At 32.5% G+C, this 24,581-nt stretch overlaps 1 protein-coding gene across 1 annotated transcript in view; it reads right to left on the bottom strand.

Moving 5' to 3' along the window:
• The window catches only part of sprt (PDZ domain-containing protein sprite), a 67,339-nt gene that overhangs the window by 33,205 nt on the left and 9,553 nt on the right, over positions 1-24,581 (bottom strand). The window contains 2 exon segments of the mRNA XM_085481986.1: positions 8,205-8,298; positions 8,949-9,091. Of these exon segments, the coding sequence (XP_085338112.1) occupies positions 8,205-8,298; positions 8,949-9,028 (174 nt within the window). The 5' untranslated portion in view covers positions 9,029-9,091.

Below are 24,581 nucleotides of genomic sequence, written 5' to 3' on the forward strand. Positions count from 1 at the left end.
GCAAAACTTTTGCCAAGAACACAGTTCGTGTAAGCTTCAGAATTATTCGATCGTACGGTTAGCCATCAATGATGAAACATGCAACGGAAATTAATGGCTTCGAAGTACTACGATTGCAATTTCGAAATTGGGGCACTCGAAATCGGAAGCATTGGCCCGATTCAAATTCGAGTTTACTCGAAGCGAAGTCAGGTGCACTACAGCGTGGTTATCCTCGATATGCTAATCAGTGCTATTAGTCGTACATTACTGACGCATGATTTCGACGTGACAAATTGATGTCATTAATAGACCCTACAAGTTTAACTAATTTCGTGTTCGTTTGATTCGCGTATCTTGGATTTTCCAAAGAATGGAGAATATACTATACTTCTTTTTTATGAAAAAAAAGATTAATGCAAAAATAAAAGTGAAATAATATCGCTTTCCAAATTGTCAAACATAATATTAACATCATTATCGGTATCAAATTGCTTGCTAATGTCAACTGTTGGGACTTAGAATTATACAATACATTGCTAATGGCATACCGTGGACAATCACTGGATTGCGATTGATGTTTGACAATGGACACTCGGTGTCCTCTTAGTTTAGTATTCAACACCGTCGAATGCAATTATTGACATTATAATCGACTTGTTAATGAGACCGATTGTTTTGCGAAGTTACAGGCTTATTACACTCTAATCGATTTAATTCTTTACCAAGTCATTTACAAGTTTCTTACTTCAAACTCTATTAATTTCTCGAGTAAAAACAAAAGTGTTCTTTGTAGCTGTTACAGGGGAAAACAATATTATATTTTAATATCATAAATTTCAAAAATGACACCCAACATTATTTATTATTAATCTGTTTAATTTTAGCGTTAATTAGTTAATTTCCAACCTCATTTTATTGTATCATAATTTTGATATTGAATAAAGAAGCTCCACGCGAATATGATGCGATATAAAAAATGAGTTAAGTTTAAATATTTTGTTGCGTTTTATATGCGCGAGACTAATCGGTCAGAAACGTTCCCCTTAATTAAGATTTGGATAAAAGCCGTCGCCTAATGAAGCCATTCAATATCGGCTCACTCTTCAATCATCGAAAAGGTTCTCCCCGATCCGATTAATCTACTAATTTAAATACAATCGCTATCGGACACGATCTGCGACGCAGTGCATGAGCCGCGGATCGATAGTAATTACGGCCGTATCTATACGACGGAACGCAATTGAAGTATCATCCAAGACAACGTGGTCGGAAATAAATCCAGCACGAAGCACACACACTCGACCTCCTTCCACTCTTACTCAGCAATAATCTTCGTCGCGGTAGGCAACAAGCCGTTGCACATGCGTCGTAGCCGCAACTTAAGGATGCACTGTTATGCATCTTACGGTTTTTTTTCTAAGGAAATAACGGGAACGCGAGTACGCGAACGGCTACAAAGAAATAATGCGTATTTTCGTGTCCTAATCGTTCGAATTACAATGGAAATTTGCGTTTAATTAGAACGAAAATTCCAAGCACGGTGTAAATCGATCATTTTTCGTCTTAATTAAAGTTTTGATTATTTTTTTATTTATCTTCGTTCAAATTCGTTATCGAACTAAACGGTAACGAAATCCACTGTGAGTTCTTTTCATCGTTTTCATTTTCGATATATGATATGTTACATGTCGAAACTTTCCTCATCAGTTACGAAAACTTAAGGCAGTGTATACATAGTATTTAAAAAGATTTATACTATAATTTACACTAGAACTTACACTGTAATTTTCATTATAATTAATTCAATCTGTATGTTTGACATAACGATACGAAACTAATGTCGATCTAATTATTATTGCATATTATACTCAGTTTGAAATTTTCATAGATAATTACAAGAAGTTCAGAGTGTTTAAGTAGTTTCCAAGTTCATATAAACGTGATACATGGGAAAGCTCGTAAACGTACTTTGAAACTCTTTGGTATAAGAGTTTGGTGCTAGCGCAAAATTACTAGCGGCGTGGGCGAATGTTCCATCAGAAATGCATGATGAAACAAGCCGTATGGACACCGCATACTGGCTCAACGTGGTTAATCGAAACGATTAAAACCGGTCTCATATTGCCAAGGGGTCATCCTCGCGTTCATAGACTCGCTACGAGGGAATGCGAGGGAGAGGATGCACTGACAATCTCTTCAAGTTTCAGGCCGACAAAAAAGTTAATTAAAACTCAATGCTTCATTAATCAAATTTTCACGGAATGAGTTATCGTTAATACTGTGTACGTATATTTTATGAAACGCTATTCGCAATGAACTTAATGGAAAAAAAAAAATAAACCGGTCTATAATTTTCTATTTTCGTACCGTTCACAGTAGACAAATTTGTGTTATCTTGTTAAAAACGGTCCCCGTTAAAATTTTTGTGTTAAATATTTAACACATTCATGTGTTAATTTAACATATTACATGTTCTGTTAATTGAACTTAAATGTTAAATTATTAAAAGAATTGAAAAAAATGTAAAAATAACACAATGTGCATCTATTTTTAATTTTACACAATAAATATGTTCTGCTTTATTAGTGACAAGATTTTTCTGTTAAAATTTACAGAAAAAAATGTTTATTTTCTATTTTATAATATAAGTGGGAATGATAAAATCTAAAATTAACATATTTTTTGTTATTTTTACATTAAAATTGTTAAATTTACACAAAATTTATTTCAAATTATTTGAAGTTTTGCATTTCTTTTGTGTTAAAATATTAACACAATATTTGTGCCTCCATTTAACATATCCATATTATGTTAAATTAACAGAAAAATTTCTGTGGATCGTTTGGGACATGTGATATCTGTTAAATTTAACAGAAATTTTTCAATTTTGTTGCATATTGTAAATTTCCGATCATTTACTTAAAAAAAAGAAAAAGAAACATTTTACATTTTAATAAATTTTTAAAGAACTTTTAAACAGAGAAAGCGGAAGAAAGAAAGAAGTCAGAAAAAGAAATAAGAGATGCAATTTACAAAATATTTTATCCGAGCAATTAAGAGTTAAACAGAGATGGCAGTGTGAATAAGTTTCAAGGAAAATTTATTTTTCCTTGAAGCTAAGTGGTTGTGTACAAGATACAAATACTTTCCGGTGTATTTAAAATAAATCTGAAACTCGAGATTATTTAAACTCTTGGTGTCGTATCAAGTAAAATTTATACACAAGTTTCAAAGAAAAATATTTTTTCTTGAAACTCTTACGCACTACCATCCGCATTTGGCTCTCATTTTGTTCGAATGACTTAAATGTTTTTTTCACAAGAAAGTTGTTTCAATTTCTTAATGTTAGAAAATATACTATTAAAATTTCAATCAATACTTGATAGTAATATGAAATATTAATATTAATAATGTTCTCTCTTTCACAAATACATAAAATAATCAAATAAATATAAAAGTTTAAATTTATAATTATAATATATATCAAAGAAACTAGACCACTTTTTAATTTCCAAAAAAAAAAAAAAATAAATAAAATAAAATAAAATAAAATTTAAATAAGGACTAAATGTCTCCTAAAATTTTATCGAACATTTCGTTATATTAATGTCAAATATAAAATGCATCTTATAAGAAAAAATGTCTAATAAAATTTTGATGGTATCTTTCAAAAATATAGAAAAAAACTTATCTTTATATTTACGTGAATCTAATTTTGCACCCGCTGTGTGCATGTGTGATGGTTATTATCGTGTCAATTAATCGTCGAGGGTGATAATGTGCACGTTACAGCGCGGGTAGGAAATATCGTATCGACCAAAGATGTAATCGGCAAAGATATGCTCCCACCTTGCAAAATGCGGAAGACCATGCCGGAGTGATACACCATCCCGCAAAGCTGCGATTAGCAGGCAGCAACTTATGCTTACCGATTTCCTTATCGCGATTCGATCGTCGAACGCCTCTTTTACCTGCCGGTCTATTACAGCTTCGGAGATGTGAAATACTCAGAGAGCGTCGACGAACGCATCGCTTTGACGGTAGGCGGGCACGAAAGCATTGCCGATCCTCTACTATTCGACGCTATGATATTATTGGAGTCAGAAATTGTATGTGCGTGAGATATCTCGCGGTTAATGATCGACAAATAAGCGTTTACGAGATTGTAGAGGTAAAAATAAAATTTTATATACAATGCCAAGAGAATCCAGATATAAATCCGCCGTCAATATAAAAGCAACAAAAATGAAACGGAAATTTTAATTATAAGAATGTAATTATAGAAAGAGAGATAATATTTTTATATATAAAAATATGTAGAGATGGAATTATTGTAAAAAATTCCGTTTGGGCGTGGAGTGTATTCCTTTTATAATATAATTACAATTATAATTTAATTTTTTTAAATTACACATAATTTTACAAAATAGTATAATATGATTAAGATTTATAGAAAGAGAGAAATTAAAAAAAATGTTATGTATTATATTAATTTGTAAGTATATATTAAATCAAGTATATATTAAAATAAAATATTATAATTAATGCGAATTTATCTTTTATCTAATATTGTAATTTTTAATTTTTTTTTTCATTTTCTTTACGGAGTTTCAGACAAAATAGATTTGTTTTTAGTGCAGTTTGACAGAAGGCAAGAAACACATAGGACCACCGGTCGTTGATATCGCTTCTACCGACAATTCACCGGTCATAAATCAGCGCTGAGAATATGTGAGGGATAATAATGAGGGACGAAGACGATGATGAAGAGTCTACGTGGAAGTGCCTGAATGTTACCATCGGGACGACTGATACAGAAGGTGATCGGGAATTTACGGCGTGCGATAATATCGAAATGGAAAGTTATAGACCGTCTTTAGAATTGCGAAAGGTTTATAGTCTAGCTAAAGAGTGCCTATCCGGTTTGGCTGATAATCAACAAAATTGAATGACAGTTAGAAAATTGGACGTCAATTATGAGGTGGTCATTATCATTAGGCGGAAGCTTGATTATTTAAAAAAAAAAGACAATAATTATGCAATAAATATTAAAGTATATAAGTATATGTATAATAAAAATGAATAATAAATGTAATATTTTAATATTTAAATCTACATATGAAATAATAAATAAAGCAAGCATTCAAACAATATGTTTAAAGTTAAACAAAATTAAAAAAAATACTATTTATATAACACGGATATAATTAAATTAATAAATATAAAAAAACGAGTGCTGCAAATTATTCTATATTAATTTTGTTATCCATATTTTTTATTCACTTTATTTCACTTCACTCTTTATTTATGTATCAATAATATGATAAAAATCATGAAGAATAAAATAAGCGTAAAAGCAGTGCTCTATGTATGTATAATACAATTAAAAAATAAGAGTTTTTAAAAGACAAGAAAAGTGTAAGAAATAATAAGAAGAAAGAACAAAGATAATGAAAATCTAAGTATATAAAAATGTCTAATTTGAAATCGTTGAGATATGGAATTGAGAATTTATAAAATTCTATCATGTCATCGAAAAAGAAAATTATGAAGTATTTATGGATCGCGTAATTGTGAAGCTAAATTTTGTATAACTTTAAAACATACATTTTTTCTGTTTGATTAGTATAAAAAGAAACTTGTCCATAAGTTTATATGTGTGCTTATTGTTCGACTTATTTCATTAAAAATTTCATTAGCTAACTTAACATCACAGAATAAACGAGCATTTAATTTTTCACAAGTAAAATTTTAAATAATTCATTAATTATACTTAGGATTGTTTCACCATCACCGGATGCGATTGTTGCCTCTTTGCAAACATTTATATAATATTCACTCACGTAAACAGAGTTAAATTACAATCGCGCAAAACTCTTGTACAACAATCCTGACATTAATCGCATCTGCGATACGTATAATAATGTAATACGATGAAAATATAATACGAAATAAAATACGAATACGTAAAGCAAATTTATGGCATTCATTACGATTTTTAAGAACGACAATCACTTTTATAAATATTGTTTCAATTTCTTCTCTTCAAGTAAATAAATCACGTAAAATATCTATTTTAATAAATAGCCGTCACGCCAAAACATTTAACCATTAATCACAAGATTTAATTAATGTCGCGGATCATTAAAAGTTATTAATTGTATAGAATGATTCTATTTGACACCTCTCAAGCTTCTCGCGACCATGTCTTGAAGATTATTATGATGACGACTTTTTTGAAACGCGATCAATCCATTATCTTTTCTACGTACATTATTACAATTATCATTTATCAACTTGCAGGATTAAAACGCGTTCGTAAACGTATCAAAATATTATTTATCATCGAAGCAGATGTTTCGCGATTTATTTATTTTTAGTAAAAGTAATACATAGATTTTGGGAATAAAATATGATTATTATACGCGACAACGTTATTGATTTTTTAATACAGTTTTTATGTAGTTTTATATTGTATACTTTTTCGGACTACTTATCGCATCTCCGTCACTGATTCGATGAATATTATACATGCGGAATCAAGGTAAAATCACTGATATCATTTCCGAAGTTTTCAGTCATTAACAAGCGTCACGGATGTGGAACAAATCGATTTTCGTCATACTCTTCGTATATTATTCGTTAGTGACAAACACGAACGAAACGTTACCTTCATGAATAAAGCATGAATTTGGCTACACGATTCTCAAGCAGGCTCGTGGTTTTCGCACTGTTATTCTCCGTTGTAATAATATAATAAAGTACGCGTCGCGTGTTTACAAGAATGTTTACGTTGAGAGTGTCGCGAACATCGATTGGTGCGCAGCCGATCGTTATTAACTATGTTTTCGTAATTATCGCATGAGTGCCATGAAGCAACACAAATCAAAGAGGAGAACGAAACCCGGAGAGGCGATGGTCGTGAGTACAATTTATAATTTAATTGATTTTTTATTTATTAAATTAATTGCTTGTTTACCTTTGCGATATAATAATTAATTTTACATTATTATATAATTTAATTTATGTTGGCATATAAATATATTGGCAAATTTTTATTTTTTCAAAAAAAGCTTTGAAACTTGAATAATATTAAGTCGAGATAAACATAGATGATATTATGTGATGAGTCAAGTATTGCAGTGATTGCGTGATCAAAGTACTTAAAAGAATGCCAAGTTCTAGGTAGAGTGTTATCTCTTTTATTTATGTGTCAAAATAAAAGTAATGATGTAAAAAGTTAGATTAGAAAAAAGTGCTAAAGTAAAATAATATTATAAACGATAATTTGCCAAATACCTATATATCTCCGTTTATCACATATGATCGCAACCGTGAAATAATGACGATGAGAAAGATTACTTTTATCGCTTTGACGATGTGAGAAATAACGATCATCAATTGTTCCGTCTACTAATGACTCTTTCGTTCTCCTTGATGACTATAGAATACAGGAATTTCATGCTTTTTACGCAAAGTGCATATGACGTTCTTTTACTTTCGAGATTATTACCGAATTACTTCCTTTTATATAAAAGATAATTTTATCTTTGAAATATTTAACAGAAATGAACTTTTGCCGATTAATATGACTCAATTCAAAAGTCATGTTGCATTCGCGACTGAATTATACGCTGAATGAAGCCTTCAACAAGGCCATTGTATCCTGCAACGCGTGCATGAAGTTCATATGATTCAGCGTCGATAACTGCATTGTTTTGGTGCCGCGCGTCATTAAGCCCTCTATTGAATAATGACGGCACCGGATAATCCAGTGAGAGAGCATCAAGCTTAATGGAAATCGCGGTTGCTTCTTTAGGTCCGAGCAGAAAGAACTGCCGGGAACTTTATCAAGCCACATAAACGCGAATATGCACATCAGAGTATATTAAATTATAGTCGTAGCATCAAACTCTAAGAATATAATCAAAAATTGAATTTTTCTCGCAAAACTAACGTAAAAACATCATTTAATGTAAGCTTTTTCATTAAATATAATTTTTTATTTAAAAGACAAGCTCGAAATAAATTCGAATGTTTATATCAAGCTTTTACCAAAATTACATCTTTCTGCTTTTTTTATTAAATTAAAAATTTCAATCACACGCGTACAGTGCACGTGAATTGTAAATAAATCGAAAGATTTTTCTGCGTACTTATATTTTATAAGACCTAGTGCTACGCATAATTGGACACAGATTTAATGTTAATAAGAGACTTACCAGTGAGACGGATCGTTGCTGAAGCTTGAGACCTAGGTCCTCTTTTTCGTCCCCGCAGTCGGTCGTATAAAACAGCACGCTCTTTTTAGATCCCCTGAAATCAACCCTCGTTAATGTCTTCGACGGATGAGAAGAGACGGGTAGGATCCGTGCCTTAGCGTTAAGCCCACTTTATGAGATACGAACGAGAACTAGGCTTCCGCGGTATAATCTGATTAGCCGAGGACCATAATTCGATCGATAATCTGATCGGACATCTTCTCGTAATGCTATTGATCGATAATGCTCTCTACGACATAGCGATAATTTCCAAAAACTTTTGATATAAAAATAAAAGTGATATACAGAGAGTATACATCTTTTTTTTAAATAATAAAACTTCTCTTATATTACTTATAAATCAACCAAAATCAACTTAAAAACAAAAAATGAACAAAGTGAATATTAATTCTTATTTAATAAAGAGCGAATGTAACCAATAGTGCGACAGATCCAGCAACGTCTGCGAAATTGCGATATCAAAGCTCATATCTGTGGAAGAGTTGACGTAGCAACGAAAGTGCATCGGTTAATAGAAACAACCGTCGATCGTGCGGTCTCTCTGCGGTCGTTTTCGAATTACACTCTTCAATTATGAGCTATAAATCAATGGCACGATCAACGCTGTCGCAGGGCGATTAAGCTCGCAGGTTGATGGCAGAGTATGCACACTATAGCCGCGCTCTGCATTTATGGTAATCGTACCTGAGCGCCTTCCCATTACGGTTGAAGGGCTGATGTTCGGCGAGCACGGGCGAATCCGTGTAGCACCGGCTCTCGTTCATAGCGACGACTACGGCATCTCTCACGACCCTTTTCAATCGGCCTGATCACATCCGAGTTGACATCTGCAATCAAAAGGAGTAGCTATTAAAATCAATTCACGCGCGACGAATGAAATTTCGGAGTCTTATTCATGGTCTTTTTGCGGTAGCGCAATCTTACGACGTCCTTCAGTCATTTTTTTTCGATCAATTTTAAATCAATTTTTTGTGCAAGAATGTCCAGAAAGATTAATCGCAGCTCTTTCTATCTTCCGCATTCGCACGTATCTCTAATTTAACTTTAAACTGAAATTCCATTAAAGTAAACTCTATCTAAAATTAGCTGAGAAATGTGGTTTTATAATCCATTTGCTTTTCTTTAAAGTTTAACTTGCGAAAAGATTTTCTTTTTCAGTCGTTTGTCACTTGAAAATAATTGGTGTCACGATTTGTATTTATTTGTGTAATTACGTTCATTAGGATTAATCGCAATCGGCGGCAATTTTCTGCTAAGCGGATGTTGCGTGATAGTCGCTCAAGCATGAAATCTCCTGCGGAATTTGGCTTTTGTAGAGTATACAGTACCCTCCATAAGTTTGGAAACACCTTACATTTTACAGTTAAACAATCGTATATAGACTGTTTTTTGTTATCACGATTAATAATATCTTAACTAATATACTGATAAAAAACATTCCATTGAGTTTACATTCTTGCATGTTACGAATATCTAATTAAAGAACATTTCTTTAGAGAATTTTTCTCTTGAATTAAGAGGATCCTTTTGACAGATCTGTGCAGACTTTTGCATAAATAAATCATAAGATAACCATAAAATATTTAAATGACATTTTTATTTCTAACAGATCGCTGCCATGCGATCTCTTTAACTGTAAAATGTAAGGTGTTTCCAAACTTATGAAGGGTACTGTATATATGTGCGTATTGATGACGCACGAAGAGATACATCGATTCGATACGAAATACGCGTCGCTGATAACCAAGTCTTCGCTATATCGAGCCCGATTGTTGCGCAGCCCACATAACAATCTCAACCTAACGACCTCGATTACTCGCAACTCCACACATCCGGATGTTGATCCGAGTGTTTCGAGGCGCCAGACCGATCTCGCTACGTGCAAGTGCAACCCACGCGCCATAATCGACTCGAGTGCACGCTGGACAGCGTTCAATTCGATTCAGATGGGCAGTAATGGCGATACTTGTTGTACGTTTATTGTACAGAGTAATCCCGGATGGATTATAAAAACAAATGTCACGAGAATATTTAAATGGAATAAAACTAAATATTATATAAAAAAGTTGCACGTGTGACTACAACGTGATCGTAACGTAATATGTTTGTTTCGTATCCATATAAAGTTATGCTTTCGAAAGAGATTATTAATATTATATGAATATTTAAGCGGAAAATATATAAAGTGTGTTATAGAAATTTTACATATAAAATTACTACAAATGTTTCCTACCTTTTCGATTTTATATTTTCTTTTAGCATAATTTTTCCATATAATTCTTATTTCATAAATATCGCATTACATAATAGATTAAAATTGATATTTTTTTATCTTTTCTCATCAAAATAAGGTAAGTGGCATTCATTTTTTATGCTAACTCATAATGGAAATAGATTAAACATGTCGTTAAGCAGCACGCAATGCAAAGTATATTTTCGCGTTTGGCGCCTATAGTAAGGAAGATCTTGTGAAGCCTATTAGAGGAAACGCGCTACTAGCTGCTCCAATTTTTGCTGTAGAACAAAAAACCAAATTTTTTTTAATTCTTTATATCATTAGCTAGCGAACTACGTACGGAAATTAAAAAATAATTGTTTTTGTAAAAATGACACAAGTTTGAAGAAAAAGTTTCATTTTTTGACGAAAAATTTTGCACAAAATTGTTTGTAAAAAAAAAAGTTTACAACGGAACGTAAAATCCGTACGTAGTTCGCTGACAAATGTATCTTAGAAGCTACAGTTTAAATTTGAAGTAAATCGGTCAAGATTTGTGGGAGTTATGAGGTCGCCCAGTTTGAAAAAAGTGATTTCGAGAAAAACGCGTTTAAAGTTTTATGTAACTTCCAAAAATGACACTTAGGAATTTGTTTCCGTTATAAAACCTTTTTTTTCTTATTTCTAAGATCTTAAAGCATCATTTAAGCAAAAAAAAAAAAAAACGATTTTTTGAAATTTCTACAGTGGCCTAACCCCTTAAAAGATATCGTTCTGAACAAGACTTTACGAGTAATACCCGTAAATGCATTAAGCAACCGTACACAATGGCCGACTAATTTGCATAAATTATGCGCGAGAAAGTTCATTCCTCCGCCCACGGCGGAAATCCATGTGTTTTATGCGTGTATATAGGCGCGAACACACAACATATTGCGTGAGCGGGATTCGCTGCACTCAACTTGCATAATTAGATGCACCCCGCGATTTTAAGTAGGTAGAAACTTCCCGAAAAAGAAAGGGAATATTTTACATCGTATTTTGACATGCAATTTCAATGAGAAATCTATTATTTCATAAAGTTATATTAAGTAATCGGAAATGGCGAAAAATAGCTAGATTAAAAGATGAGATTAATGAGAACTTTATTTCTTTGAAAAGGAGCAGCTGATGTGTTCGATATCGAGCAATAAAATAAATAATCAAAATACATTTTTTTAAATTTATAAGCGAAAGTCGAATAATAAAAACGTAAATAATTTTATGTAAATTTTGCTTCGACACAATTTTAAATTAATATTTAACTGCATTAATATTCAATCTATTTCTCGAATGTTTTTATTAGAAGTTATGAATATAAATAAATGATTAATTAAATTTTCATAAAAAATAGATTCAAAATTTGCAACACATTACATAAATAGATAAATATTACTTAGAATTAATAATTTATTTTGTATTGTGCACAGCTTGTTCTCTTTAATGAAAATCGTTTTAAAATAAATATTATTTACTATTAGTAATTTAATTAGTAATTTTTTTTATTGTACATTACTTGTTCATTGTGTAATAAGAAACCTTTTGCGCGAAAGCTTTTGAAGTACTTACGTTCTATCGAGAAACCTATAAAATTCATTTCATATTAAAATTGCAAATCATTTATCGGATACCTACTTCAATAGATGAAAAATCAATTCTAAAGAAGTCAAAGCATTCCATGAAACGAGATTTAAATTAAAATATAAAAAAAAAGAACTTTTATATATCATTATACAATGCGTGATAATATAACATACGTAATAATATAATAAATCAATACATCGTAATAAAATAAGCGCAACTAAAATCGAATATTTGCTCTTTTTCTATGTTTGAGTTGCCGATTAAAATAAATAAATTTGCACAAAGGTACAAGTTTGTTTACGCTATAGTAACTGCTTTGTTTTAATTCAGTTCTGTTCTGCTGTTTGCGCCATACATTATTAACGAATTGCACACGGTGCATCCTTCGTTACCTTGCCATGCGGTATAGATATTCTGAAACTGCAACTAATTGCGGGCACGTCTAACAAGTCGACCTTGACGCGTGCGTAATGGCAAGAATACAAGCCCGCAGGGGAGACATCAATAGAAACATGATAATGATCGTATGTTACACATCGACAGCACGTACAGCTTTATGAGTTTGATCAACCAGCCGCAACGTTGTTTCACGCCGTCGCGGATCGCTTTCAAATAATAGCGTTGCGGCGCAAATAGACGAACGACCACGCCTGCGATTCTATCCAGAGATAGGTTTTTCACTGAAAAACTCTCGTATTGACGCGAAACTTTTTTATTGAAAAGATTTCTATACGCGCGTGTACAATCACTTCCGTTCTCTTTGCAAACTATTTTTATTCGCGAGATCTTTGTTTACTTATTAATTATACAGTGTGCGAGCGAGCGTTAAATATTTTTAAAATTTTAATTGAAAAATTTCATTTCACTTTTAAATTTTAGTATCCTCTTGTTAAGTATAGAAAAATGATAAATGGATTTTTTAACATAAATATAATAATATTACATTTCATATATTTGTTATATGCACTTCTCCGAGGAGTATTATATATTAAATGCTCAAATTTAAGAATACAGTATATATTTTTGCAACATAAGATACATTCTTTTATTCCGCTTGAAAAATACACACGAAACGTATACTTCATTAAAGACAGTTGTAATTAGCCGTAATAACAGCCAAAAATAATTTATCTATGAATTGTGTTTCATCATTCGTGTAGATAAATTGTTTCGCATTAGAACGTGTAAAATCTTATAAAATTTTAATTTTGGTAAGAAAAAACATACGGCAGTATAGTATATCCGCTTTAATTGCTGCTGCAATGAAACTGTGATTAAAACAATATAGCCGGTACTTCTTTATACCTATATATCAGGTACTATATATCATTTTACTCACATACTACAGACTGCAGAATATTTACGTGTATAGATACGCGCGCCACAGACGCGATACGTTATAAAGGGCGTACGAGAAGGGTGAATTATGCATGATCAAGATCCGTGACGGAGTTATGACAGCTACACAGCTGTTCGTCAGGTGTAGCTTCGAGCTAAAGTCAGTGAGCTTGTCGAGCTAAAACTTCCTCGGAGAAAGGATATTCCTCGCGATTTTGGGGTGTCGTGGATTTCCGCTTCGATGCTTATCTATTGAAAATTACAGGATACACGAAAATCCAATAGAATCTTCGTTATATTGTCAGTGAAAATAATATTTCAACTATAGAGAAGTCTGCGACTATAAAAATAGAGAAATTTTGCATTTATTATATATGTATGCATATATGTGTGAAAGGATATCGAGTTTAATAGCGATCAGCATATCTTGCTACTCTTCGATACGCGAGCAATCGGAATGAATCTCGCGAGTACTTGAAAACTGCATATCTGCTGTGATAAATGTACATAGTGTATAAGTCGCGGTTCCTTCGAGGGCCAGAGGCTATATATAATAAATATCTACCTACGCGACAGTCGATTCATCTCGAGAATCTCTAAAAGCATAACTTTTCAGGAATGTCAACTCGATACATAAATGAGAAATGACAGATTTAAAGCTGCGCGCGCGTGCAATTTCTTCGGCGTCTCGGTGCAATCAAAACGAAATATATGCGCAAAGTAGAGATTGCTTTTTAAGCTTCCCATTTATTGTACGGAATTGCATATAAGTACATATTTAAGCTCGCCCAGCACGAACGAATATTAGCATTTTGATGAAATATATGCGCGATGCGGAGAGGAGAGACACATCGCGTAGCGCCTCGATTTCCACGTATGATATCGCACGTAATAAAAATGGTGTAGCATTAGGAATGGGCACGTGGCAAATTATGGCAACCTACGTGGAAGGAAATCTCGGTATTACATCTTGTCAGCATCGACAATGAGCGGCGCATAGAAAAACACGCGTGTTGCAACGAAGATATAAATATATATATATATATATATATATATATATAGGCATATCAAAAAGCATGGAACGCTAAAAAGGGAGGGTGCAGTTGCACAATGGAGCACCGGCAGATGCAACGCGAATTTATACGGTATCGCAATATCTGTGCAATAATAATGTACGGAGAAAACGTACGAAATAATCGTGCCACCTTGGAGAGTACTACAAAGTCCCATTGCCGTTGAGATACCGATACAAAGACGTACAATGGGAATATAACGTCGTGATGGATGCGTCTTGTCGACGTGTTATTTGTCAGTCGCGCAACTTAATAAATAACGACGATACAGCGAGATGTGTTAATAAGCAAGCATAATTTAATGGTAGACCGATTATAAAAATCAAACAATTTCGTTAAAATAATAAATAGACTTATTAGTTATTAGTTTTTTTAAATAATAATTTAATCGAAATAAATTAAAATTAGAATAAAATCCTAGAGATCATGATTGTCTCGTGGTCTCATTTGCTGAGAAATTTCTCTCTCTCAATCATCATTACGAACTCGTATATTTCTTACTTATCTGAGAGCACGAAAATCTAAAGAAATGAGAGGTGGCGCCGGATAACTCACGAAAATTTCGCTTTCGATTCGACAAAGGAATAATAATGTTACGAATAAAATTTAACTTTATTTAGCTTTATTTAATCTAAACCTTGTTCGTGAGATGTGTAAATTATTTATATCTTACACTTTCTTTCAATTACTAAAGAGTTATAAATTATTTTTTATATTATATGTATATACTTATAAAATATGTCTATTTTGAAATAATATTTATATGCATAACTCTGAAAGCTTTACGTGAATAATTTTTTATTGATAATAACAAAACATCGTGATCGTAAAACAAAGTGTTTCTGAAATTACGAGGTACTTTTGGAATCGCGATTTGTTTTTACGTTTTGTGCTTCCAACATTTAGCTGAGTATTTTCGTGGGAGTATCTGGATTTATCTGTAAAAAGCACTCGTAAAAGCTCTTTTTTAAAAAGATCTTCTATGAAGTTGCCATCGGGTCGAAAAAGGGAGGAAGATAAGCTGGATAAATGGATAATAAATGCACAGGAATATCGAACTCTCGACTGGTAATCATTGCGATCCTGTCGAATAAAAAGCGTTTACCAATGCGAATACTGAATTTTGATGATTATGGAATATATGTGTTCGAATTTCCCGATTTTTGTGTTCTCTCAAAGGAGTTATCTCTGATAAAATTTATTCGTTCGAATGAAAACGATTTTGCCCTTTAAATTGATCGAGCAAAGAACTTGGCAAGAAACATCCTTGTTTGTAGAAGCAACGGTACTATACATTTTACAGTTGATTATATCTTACTGTTAGCTCTTTTGCCAGAGCATACCTCGCGATCTTCCTGCATATTTATTATATCTCGCATGCACGCTAATCGTAACATTCGTAAATGTATCGAACGTTTTTTCTAATAACAAAAACACGGCAAAGCGATAAAAAACAAGCTTATAAAAGACAAACATCCTAGCGTTAATTCTATCGGAAGAACTAATTACTTTCTTCGATGTTCAATGATGCGCGATAAAAGCCTCACCGTACATCGATAAACTTCCTTAGCTTGGAAGAAACGAAAGTGCTTATCGACTTGAAGCCATGTTTGCTGAGTTTCTTCAAGCTTGGACATTTGTGTACATCTCATAATCTATGGTAATCGCGCTATGTATACGATTAACGATTCATTTCAGTATCATTTAACTGGTCTTTTCTCTAAAGGATATATTAATTTTAAATATCTGTTAAAGAATCTGCTTATTACTTTCTGCAATAAAGTGAAGTACTTTAGCAGTAGAGGTAGTCTCTTATATGTGTCAATTTCCGCCGGATAACGTTTAGTATACGTTTGCTAGCAGTTTTTACTATCATTTGTAATAGAATATTAATAGGACGTTTTATCGTTATATCGATTCGCTTATACAATAACGAGCTTCCGCGAATTCTGTATAAATATGTACTATTTATTAAGATTTATATTTTATCCTTTTTTTTGAGTTGTACCCAACATCGTACATTTCCTTATCGATAAAAATTACATTTATTTCAACCGAGCCAATAATTGTTGAATTACGAAGAAATTAAAAATAAATAATTTTGAATTAAATAATAAATTTTATCAATGCTATTTATACATAACATCATATTATTTATTTAATTTCGCGTGAAGCAGTTTTTACAGAGCTTTAATTTGCAATTGCTATGCTTTAAAAAGATAAGAACCAATCGTAATTTTATGAGGCAAAACTAGGTGAGCAAAAATCAAGACCAAAGATTTATAATTCAGAAAAGGAGGAAACAGAGAAAAAAAGAGCGTAATGTTTAAAATTATCCGGTATAGTTGAATGGCTAATTAATGTTTCAAATGCACGAATCTAAAATCTATCTTTCGTAATTGCATATATGCATGACTGCTAGGGCGGAAATTGTTGGCCGAATACAACAACCCTCTTTCGCAATTTACGAAGGCATATATCTGTTTATGAAGCTATCTGTCGAGCATAATGACACCGCGAGAGATCTTTACGACCGTATTTCACGCAACCGATGTACGATTGAATATATTTTAATACAGAATGAGTAAAACAGATTTTGCAATGACTGTTTTCGTGTTCATATTTATCAGAAAAATAGCTAATCAAAATCATTTTAATTTCTGAAATTCTTAATCATATTTATAAGGCATTTTTATTATATGTGAAATTAAAAAATATATTATTTATATATTTTATAATATTATTTATATTATAATATAATATTATTTATATTATATATATATATATATATATATATATATATAATATATTATATGATTTTCAGCTCTTGAAAGGAAGTAATTTGAAATTGTAAATCATTTCTTGAACTAGGATAATATTAAATAACACAATATATATATATGCGAAAATATGAATGTTGTATTAATTTTTTCTATCCAACTTGCTGACAGCCCTATTTGATATTCGATACATTTGATTATTTGCATCCACGCTTCGAGATTCGAAACCCATTACATTCGTATAATGTATAAGTTTCGATTTTATAGACTTTCTATTAACAGAGTAACGCCACGCAATCTCCAAGACGAATCGCTTGTAGAATTATATAATCGCGATACCGGAAAGCCGTAAAGAAGGCAGCGTCCGTGCAAAGTAAAACGGCGTAACGTCCATAGCATTCATAACTCGACGCTGCGAGGCGAAATCAGATGTAATCGCTCTGATGCACCGAGACGAAAAACCCCTTCGCACCTCGAGCTATTCGCGAAGAGCTGACGGGAGAAGTTCGCATTATACGACTCGAGAAATGAAAATGGCAAAGCGGACTCTGTTTCCCATGGTACTTATTGCCGGTGGAAGATCCGCGGCAGCCCGCAGTCATCGCATTACAAACACGCTATATTCCGACGTGTATTTGCGACGCCTTAGCTCGCCTGTCGCGCGCTCATCATGACAATTACAGCGAATGACAGAGATCGCGCTCCGATGTAATGCCCGACAAATTGCAAGCGACGGTGAAAAGAGAATCGATGATCTCGATAAACTCGCCGGTTTCCTCCTCGGTTTTGCACATTTTCTCCAAGATAGGTTTTCGCGTGACTTACACTCGCGATTCATCTCAGATCATCAACTTATTAAGTTTGTCAGATTACCCTTAGATAACGCGGCTTAACTTTTCAAGTTCTCGAATAAGAAAGAAAAATCGATTGGGACGATACTTTCAATAATCTTTGGAAAAAATCGGTGAAGATACTTCAGATTCGATTAGTTTAAGGAATACTTGATTGATTATCATCAAAGAAATATATGACGCTGATGTGTCCAATATACAATGCATTAATAAATCAGTTTAAGCTCTTGAAAAATTTATTTTATCTGAAATTCCACCCTATTATAAATATAGTCCTATTTTACATACACACATTTGCTACTATAATTTTAAATATTTCACATTTGCTACCAGTATTCTGATTGCCCCCTTTGGAATTAATAAAAAAATTAAAAATATGTTTTCCTTTTGAACACTGGAATTTATTTGCATATTTAATATAAAAAAATCAAAACAACAAAATAAAATAAAATTGAAAAATTGAAAAAAAAAAAATAAAAAAAAATAAAAAAAATTCTGCGGGCACTCATGATTCTCACTATCGTTACATAACGTTCTTTTCACTACCTCTGAGGATACGCGCCAGTATGCGTGATTTATGTCCTCGCATTCAAAGGGGTCTCGGAACAAAATCTCGGGCAAGATGCCTTTCCGACCCCCGGAAGCGCGGATGAAGCTGGCGACAATTTCGCCCATCAACGAGACATTCATAAACCGGTCTTCCTCATCTCTTCATGAATTAGGATCTCGCGCCCCCCATGCGAATTTGCACTGACAGTGATATATCGCGCTTTAATAGTGCGTCTGTCCCGAAACGATTCGGTAACCGTTTCTGACTGGGACAATCGCGTTTCTGGCAGCAGTTGTGTGAATGGTGCTTGTCCTCTCACATCGTTCTCGTGAAATCATTTCTGCGTAGTGAGGAAGATAAGTAGTGACAGAATCAGAGAGAAAGAAGCGAATTGTTTGGGCAGAATATTTTTAGCTTTTAGGAATATGCATTAATTTCAATTAAAATTTGCAACATTTTAAAAATCTACTTCTCGCTATTGAATAATTAATTTAATGACATTAATTTAAATAAAAACACAATTTATAATGATTTAATAATCAGAAACTCTTATTCAGATATTTTTAAAATAAAACATTCAGCTATATAATAGTATACAGAAAAGGAAGTTTGAATGTTGCTAAAAAAAAAATTTGAATCCTACCTAGTAATAAATAATATGATAGTTCCGCATTGTAACGGAAAGCCAAGGATGTTTTACGACACGGTGTAAATAACGATATATCAGAAACGTCGATTCTAAGGAAGTCTTAAGACGCGGCGGAATAATTTCCCTTCTCTTCTTCTCTTGTAAAAACAAATAAAATTAATAAAATTCTTACTGAGTTGTTTATTATCACTCAAAAATTGATGCGTGCGCATTGCTCGTTCTCGGAATATAGCCTCGATTATTCAACATATTACACCATATATTACATTTCCGTCAGACGGTCTTATTTTTCTTTGTATAACGGCAACGCTTCAATGCTTATGGATAAAGATAGGTACCTACTTTAATTTACGTGATTTAAAAGAAAAGTTTAACTTTTACTAATTAACGATCGTGTAAATTTAATTAAAAATTTTTATTTAACTATTTTAATTTAACATTTTGTTTACTTTTGTATCTAACGAGACTTTAAAAAAAAAAGAGAGAGCGAGTCAAGTCAACAAGTAGAAGGAATTTTGAGTTTATCTTGAAAGATTAGATCTCTAACAAGAAGTTTATCACATTATTTATTAATAATTGTATAAACTTATCTGGCAAAAAAATACAGATTTAATGAATATTAAAGAGAAGATGGAAGATCTTGGAATAAAAAATTATAATGTAATAACTCAAACGAGAATAATATGATAAACTTCTTGTCTATTGTCTTTACATTTTACAAATGTAATGTATGTCTCAGAATATTAAAATTTTAAAAAAATATTAAAATATGAAAGTATGTTTTGACGTATTTAAATATTATTTTAAATATTAGTAGATAAATATAGAGATTCTTCTTTAATTATTCTCATATGAATTCATATCTATCTTCATAAATTCTCTTGATAAATCACAATTTCTAATTCGTATATGTAGTTTAAAATCATTCCGTGCTTTGAGATCGTGAAAGAGAGTATCGATATCGAGAATTCGTAACGAGTGAAAGTTATAAGGAAATCAAATTGGCTTCATTGCATATCGGGATTCTTTTTCTTTGAACTTCGAAGGACCATTATTAAATAATACCCTCGCGGCGTGTTCCTCGAAGAAGATGCGCATGATATTCACCGCGTTTGCACGCCCGAGTTAGTCGGATGAACCGAGTTTCACTTCGCCCCCGTATAATCAATGATATATGCAGTGGGAAGTTTAAAGATGCAGAAAGTACAGATATATTGTATATATAGGTACCGTAGGCTTAGCTCGATTATTTATCGGCGGATTGAATTTGCCGCACGCATTGTTAAATATGAAAGGATTAAATTTAAACCAATTTCTTGAGAGAGAGAGTTAAATTTGTTTAACTAGCATATGTATCAAATTTATTATTTTTACAGAAAATATATAGTTTAAAAACATTTTTCATTAAGTTAAAGGGTTACATTAACTTATACACCTAGTAAATAATGAACTAAATTTTAGTCAAATTTAACACATTTTTTCAATTAAATTATTTAACTCCATTGTTTTAGTTAAATTAACAACATATTGAGTAGGAGCAGTGGCGACCTATAGGAATGGTTAAAAATAGCTCAAATTGGGATTTAACAGAATAAATTTAACAGTGTAAGAATTTTCGGCGTAATAATTTTGGAGCCGATATAATACAGCCGGACACGGGAAGTAAGTCCGACTCGTCGACGGACTTATGAAGACGCGTTACAATAAGACGCGTGTGTCGTAGAGTCGTCGACACGAGAATCTCGAATCGTACAGTCTTGATCCACTTGGATCTGAGAGCAGTTATCTACAATTCCGCCGATGAGCGTGTTCCATTATTCATGCTCTATGAATAATCGCCGGGACGAATACCGCTCGACAAGAAGCAAGACGTCGACGAGTAACGCGAGATTGAAAAAACGACGGGGACGAGATGAAAAGAACGGAATTTCTTTACGAGGGAGTTTTTAAATCTTCGTCAAACAAGTTGGTGAATTTTAGAAATATGCAAAATTATAATTCATTCTCACCATTTTCATTTTACCGATATTATTGTCTTTTACTTCAGAATGTTTATAGCTTCGCATAATTGAGAAAACTATCCCAGTATTATTTATTAAAAATGAAGACAGCAAAGTCAGATTTTTTAGAATTATCTAATTTGGTAAAAGACAATTAGCAGCTACACAATTGTGTCCATTAAAATTGAAATTAGGATTCTCTCTCTCTCTCTTTCTACTTGACCAATTATTTTGTTAAATATTGAACGATCTAAAATTTTTTCTCAGTACAATACAATGTTACCTTACTGCAGTTCTTCCTATCTTACGATAATCTTTAATGTACACCGCGATGGTTTCGCTTTAATGCGTTCCATCTGTATTCTGTCGTCACGGACTGTTCGCCTTACTACATAACTCGATCGATGAGTATACAAGGACGTAAATGATAGCTCAGATAGGTGTAGTTATGTGTAACATTGAGAGTATGTTGAATATATTGAAATACATTGAGCATATCATTTTTTTTCTTATGCATAGGAAATAGCACATTGTTCAGGAAAAAAATATATATATGAAAATACTATTTTCTGAATGCAAAATATTTGCAGTTCACAAGTCTTCAATTTTCATGAAATAATATTAATGAAACGTTTTTTTTTTAACGTGACTGTTTCAACCGCTAGGTAGAAATTGTACTGGGCCGTTATAACAAATAGCAAGCGGTAAAGATATCAAACGGAAAGGAGGTATCAAGGTATCATTATATGCACGAGAATCAAGGTATCATTAGGCGCGCTCCCGACTGCTCCGTTTTAAGAATCCATTCATTGCCTGATGCTTTGTGCTGGATTGCTGCGGTACGGTGCTTCCGTTTCTCACGAAATATCGCAATGTTCTACAACTACTTCGGTGAACATTGTGACTTTGTAATGTAGTTCGCAAACTTTAAATGTACGTTTAAGTTGTGATTAAGAGCGAACTGACTGTGAAATTACTTTACATTAAACATGATTTTGTATTCTGTATAAATTCGATTGTGTTAAAGTTTACCTAAGAATACTAAGTTTCGTTTAAGAAGAGAGAGAAAAGAGATTCCATTTATTCAAAAATTATAGACACAATATCACTTAATTGAAAAAAAGTCTATAAAAAAACATTCAATATATTGTTGAAACTGAAATATTTTCTCATCATATATATTTTTAAATATACGGCAATAAAAAGTAAATCATCCCGTTCGTTCAATTAAAATACATGCCCAAAATTGTGAATTAAACATTTGAATGCTCATGTTTAAATTGGAATACTTGTTACAGTCAGCAACGAATGCAATTAGTTGAAGTATTGCAGCATTTTACAGCGATTCTTTCTTATTGCCAATTTGCGTGGATACCAATTATAAATTGTTTCGTAGATAAGTGTAGTATCCATAGAGAAACATCGGTGAACGGGGATAAGTAAATTGCTGCATATAAGTTATTAACTTACGAGCGTCGCGGTTTGCCACTGTCTGGGAATCGATGGCGATAGTCGATAAATTGTTATTGACAATGTATCAGTAGCTTATAGATCGTCTATAGTGAATAGTAGGTAACAATTTTCTTCATTAATAAATCCTCGATAAAAAGGCAATAGTTAGATATATTCCTACATATAAGCATTACGATCGAATGTGTGCGGGTAATACATATCAATATTAGAGTTTACCGTCTTTTCAGCCTTCGGATATCCGCGCGAATGTAAAATTCTTTTCAAATATTTATATATGAACTTGATTCTTAAATCATTTCTTTATCTTTGTTTTCCGGATTAAAAATCATTTTAAAATAATCCGTGAAAATAACGCAAGTCCAACATTTTCTCTCACAAATATTAAAATACAAATTTACAAATTATTTTTTCATATTGTTAGAAAGATTACTCTTGTTTATAATTGTGCACCGTACACTATAGAAACAAATTTCTTTCGGAATCTCTCTGACAATATTTAAAAAAATAATTTATTAAATTTTTATTAAAAAATCTTTTACTTGCCTTATATCTCTTGAAATTATAATTTTGCATATCGCTATACGATTAATTAATAACGCAAGAATATTATATGGAAATAATGAAGGAATAAAATTTTCAATAATTTAGCATTCGAAGAACTTATGCATTCTTCATACACATATAGAGGTATAATTTTCCTCGATTTGAGGAGAGGTCGTTTTCTATAGCGGAGGAATTCTACACTATATCGCTATCGATTTATTTCAAAGAGTCGCCGGCATTCCCGCGTTATATGTTCTCGGATGAAGATCCCCCCAATCATGCTCTGATGAATACGTAACGTTCGCCGTAAATATATCTGGCCGCGAACAGCTCCGGTTACGAGCGACAACGCTTTTTCCTCTCTCTCTCTCTCTTCGGTCGCTTTCAATTTCCATCTGAAATCCGGCGGTAAACGTTTCAAGCAAGCATCGCGATCATGCAGCTTTGCGTCCGTCTCTTCAATGATTATTCCCGCGAAGAATAAACAGCGTTAACCCTGGACCACGAGTCGCAAAGTGTCGGGTTAGGACTCGCAGGACGTATAAATATGCGAAATTTGCATATGCGGGTGCAATATTCGCGCGAGCGTTTTACGATGCGTTTAGACCTGACATTTATTTTATGACCTCACTCTGCGCGCCTCTTTCTCTCGTTTTACACGAAGCAATAAGTCTCGATATATGTAAAAGGGACGATGCGCAACGAAGGTCAAGAACCGTTTATAATATTAATATTAAGGCAAAGCAGCGGGAAATAAACGTCCGCGTTAACAACAACGATAAACATAGCTTCTATTGATCATGTCACATTTGATGTATATGTTATTATGGGTCAAAGGGTCCCTGACAATGGGAGAATAAATTATATCAATTAATGATAATGTTGCACAACGTAACACGTATTCATTTATTTTTCTCTTATATCCGGAATTTGCAGAAAAAAAGATGTACGGAACTATAATTTTTGGATTATTCGACAGAAATATTTATTTTTAAGAGTGTTAGCTAAAATTAATAAAATATCTCGAAAGAAATTAAAAAGGGCAAGATTTAGTCCTGTATTATATTAATTTCCATAAATAAAAAACAATATTGCTATTAATAATTTTTTGTCACGCACATATTACAAGAAAAAGTATCGCAAAGTAAAATGATTTACCTATCAAAATTCTGCTCTGCGATCTTTAATATGGAATGGTAAACATGCGCATATAAATATGACG

Source organism: Nylanderia fulva, unplaced genomic scaffold, assembly GCF_048542155.1.
Source record: "Nylanderia fulva isolate GAGA-0341 unplaced genomic scaffold, ASM4854215v1 Scaffold2, whole genome shotgun sequence".
In the NCBI taxonomy this organism is placed as follows: Eukaryota; Metazoa; Arthropoda; class Insecta; order Hymenoptera; family Formicidae; genus Nylanderia; species Nylanderia fulva.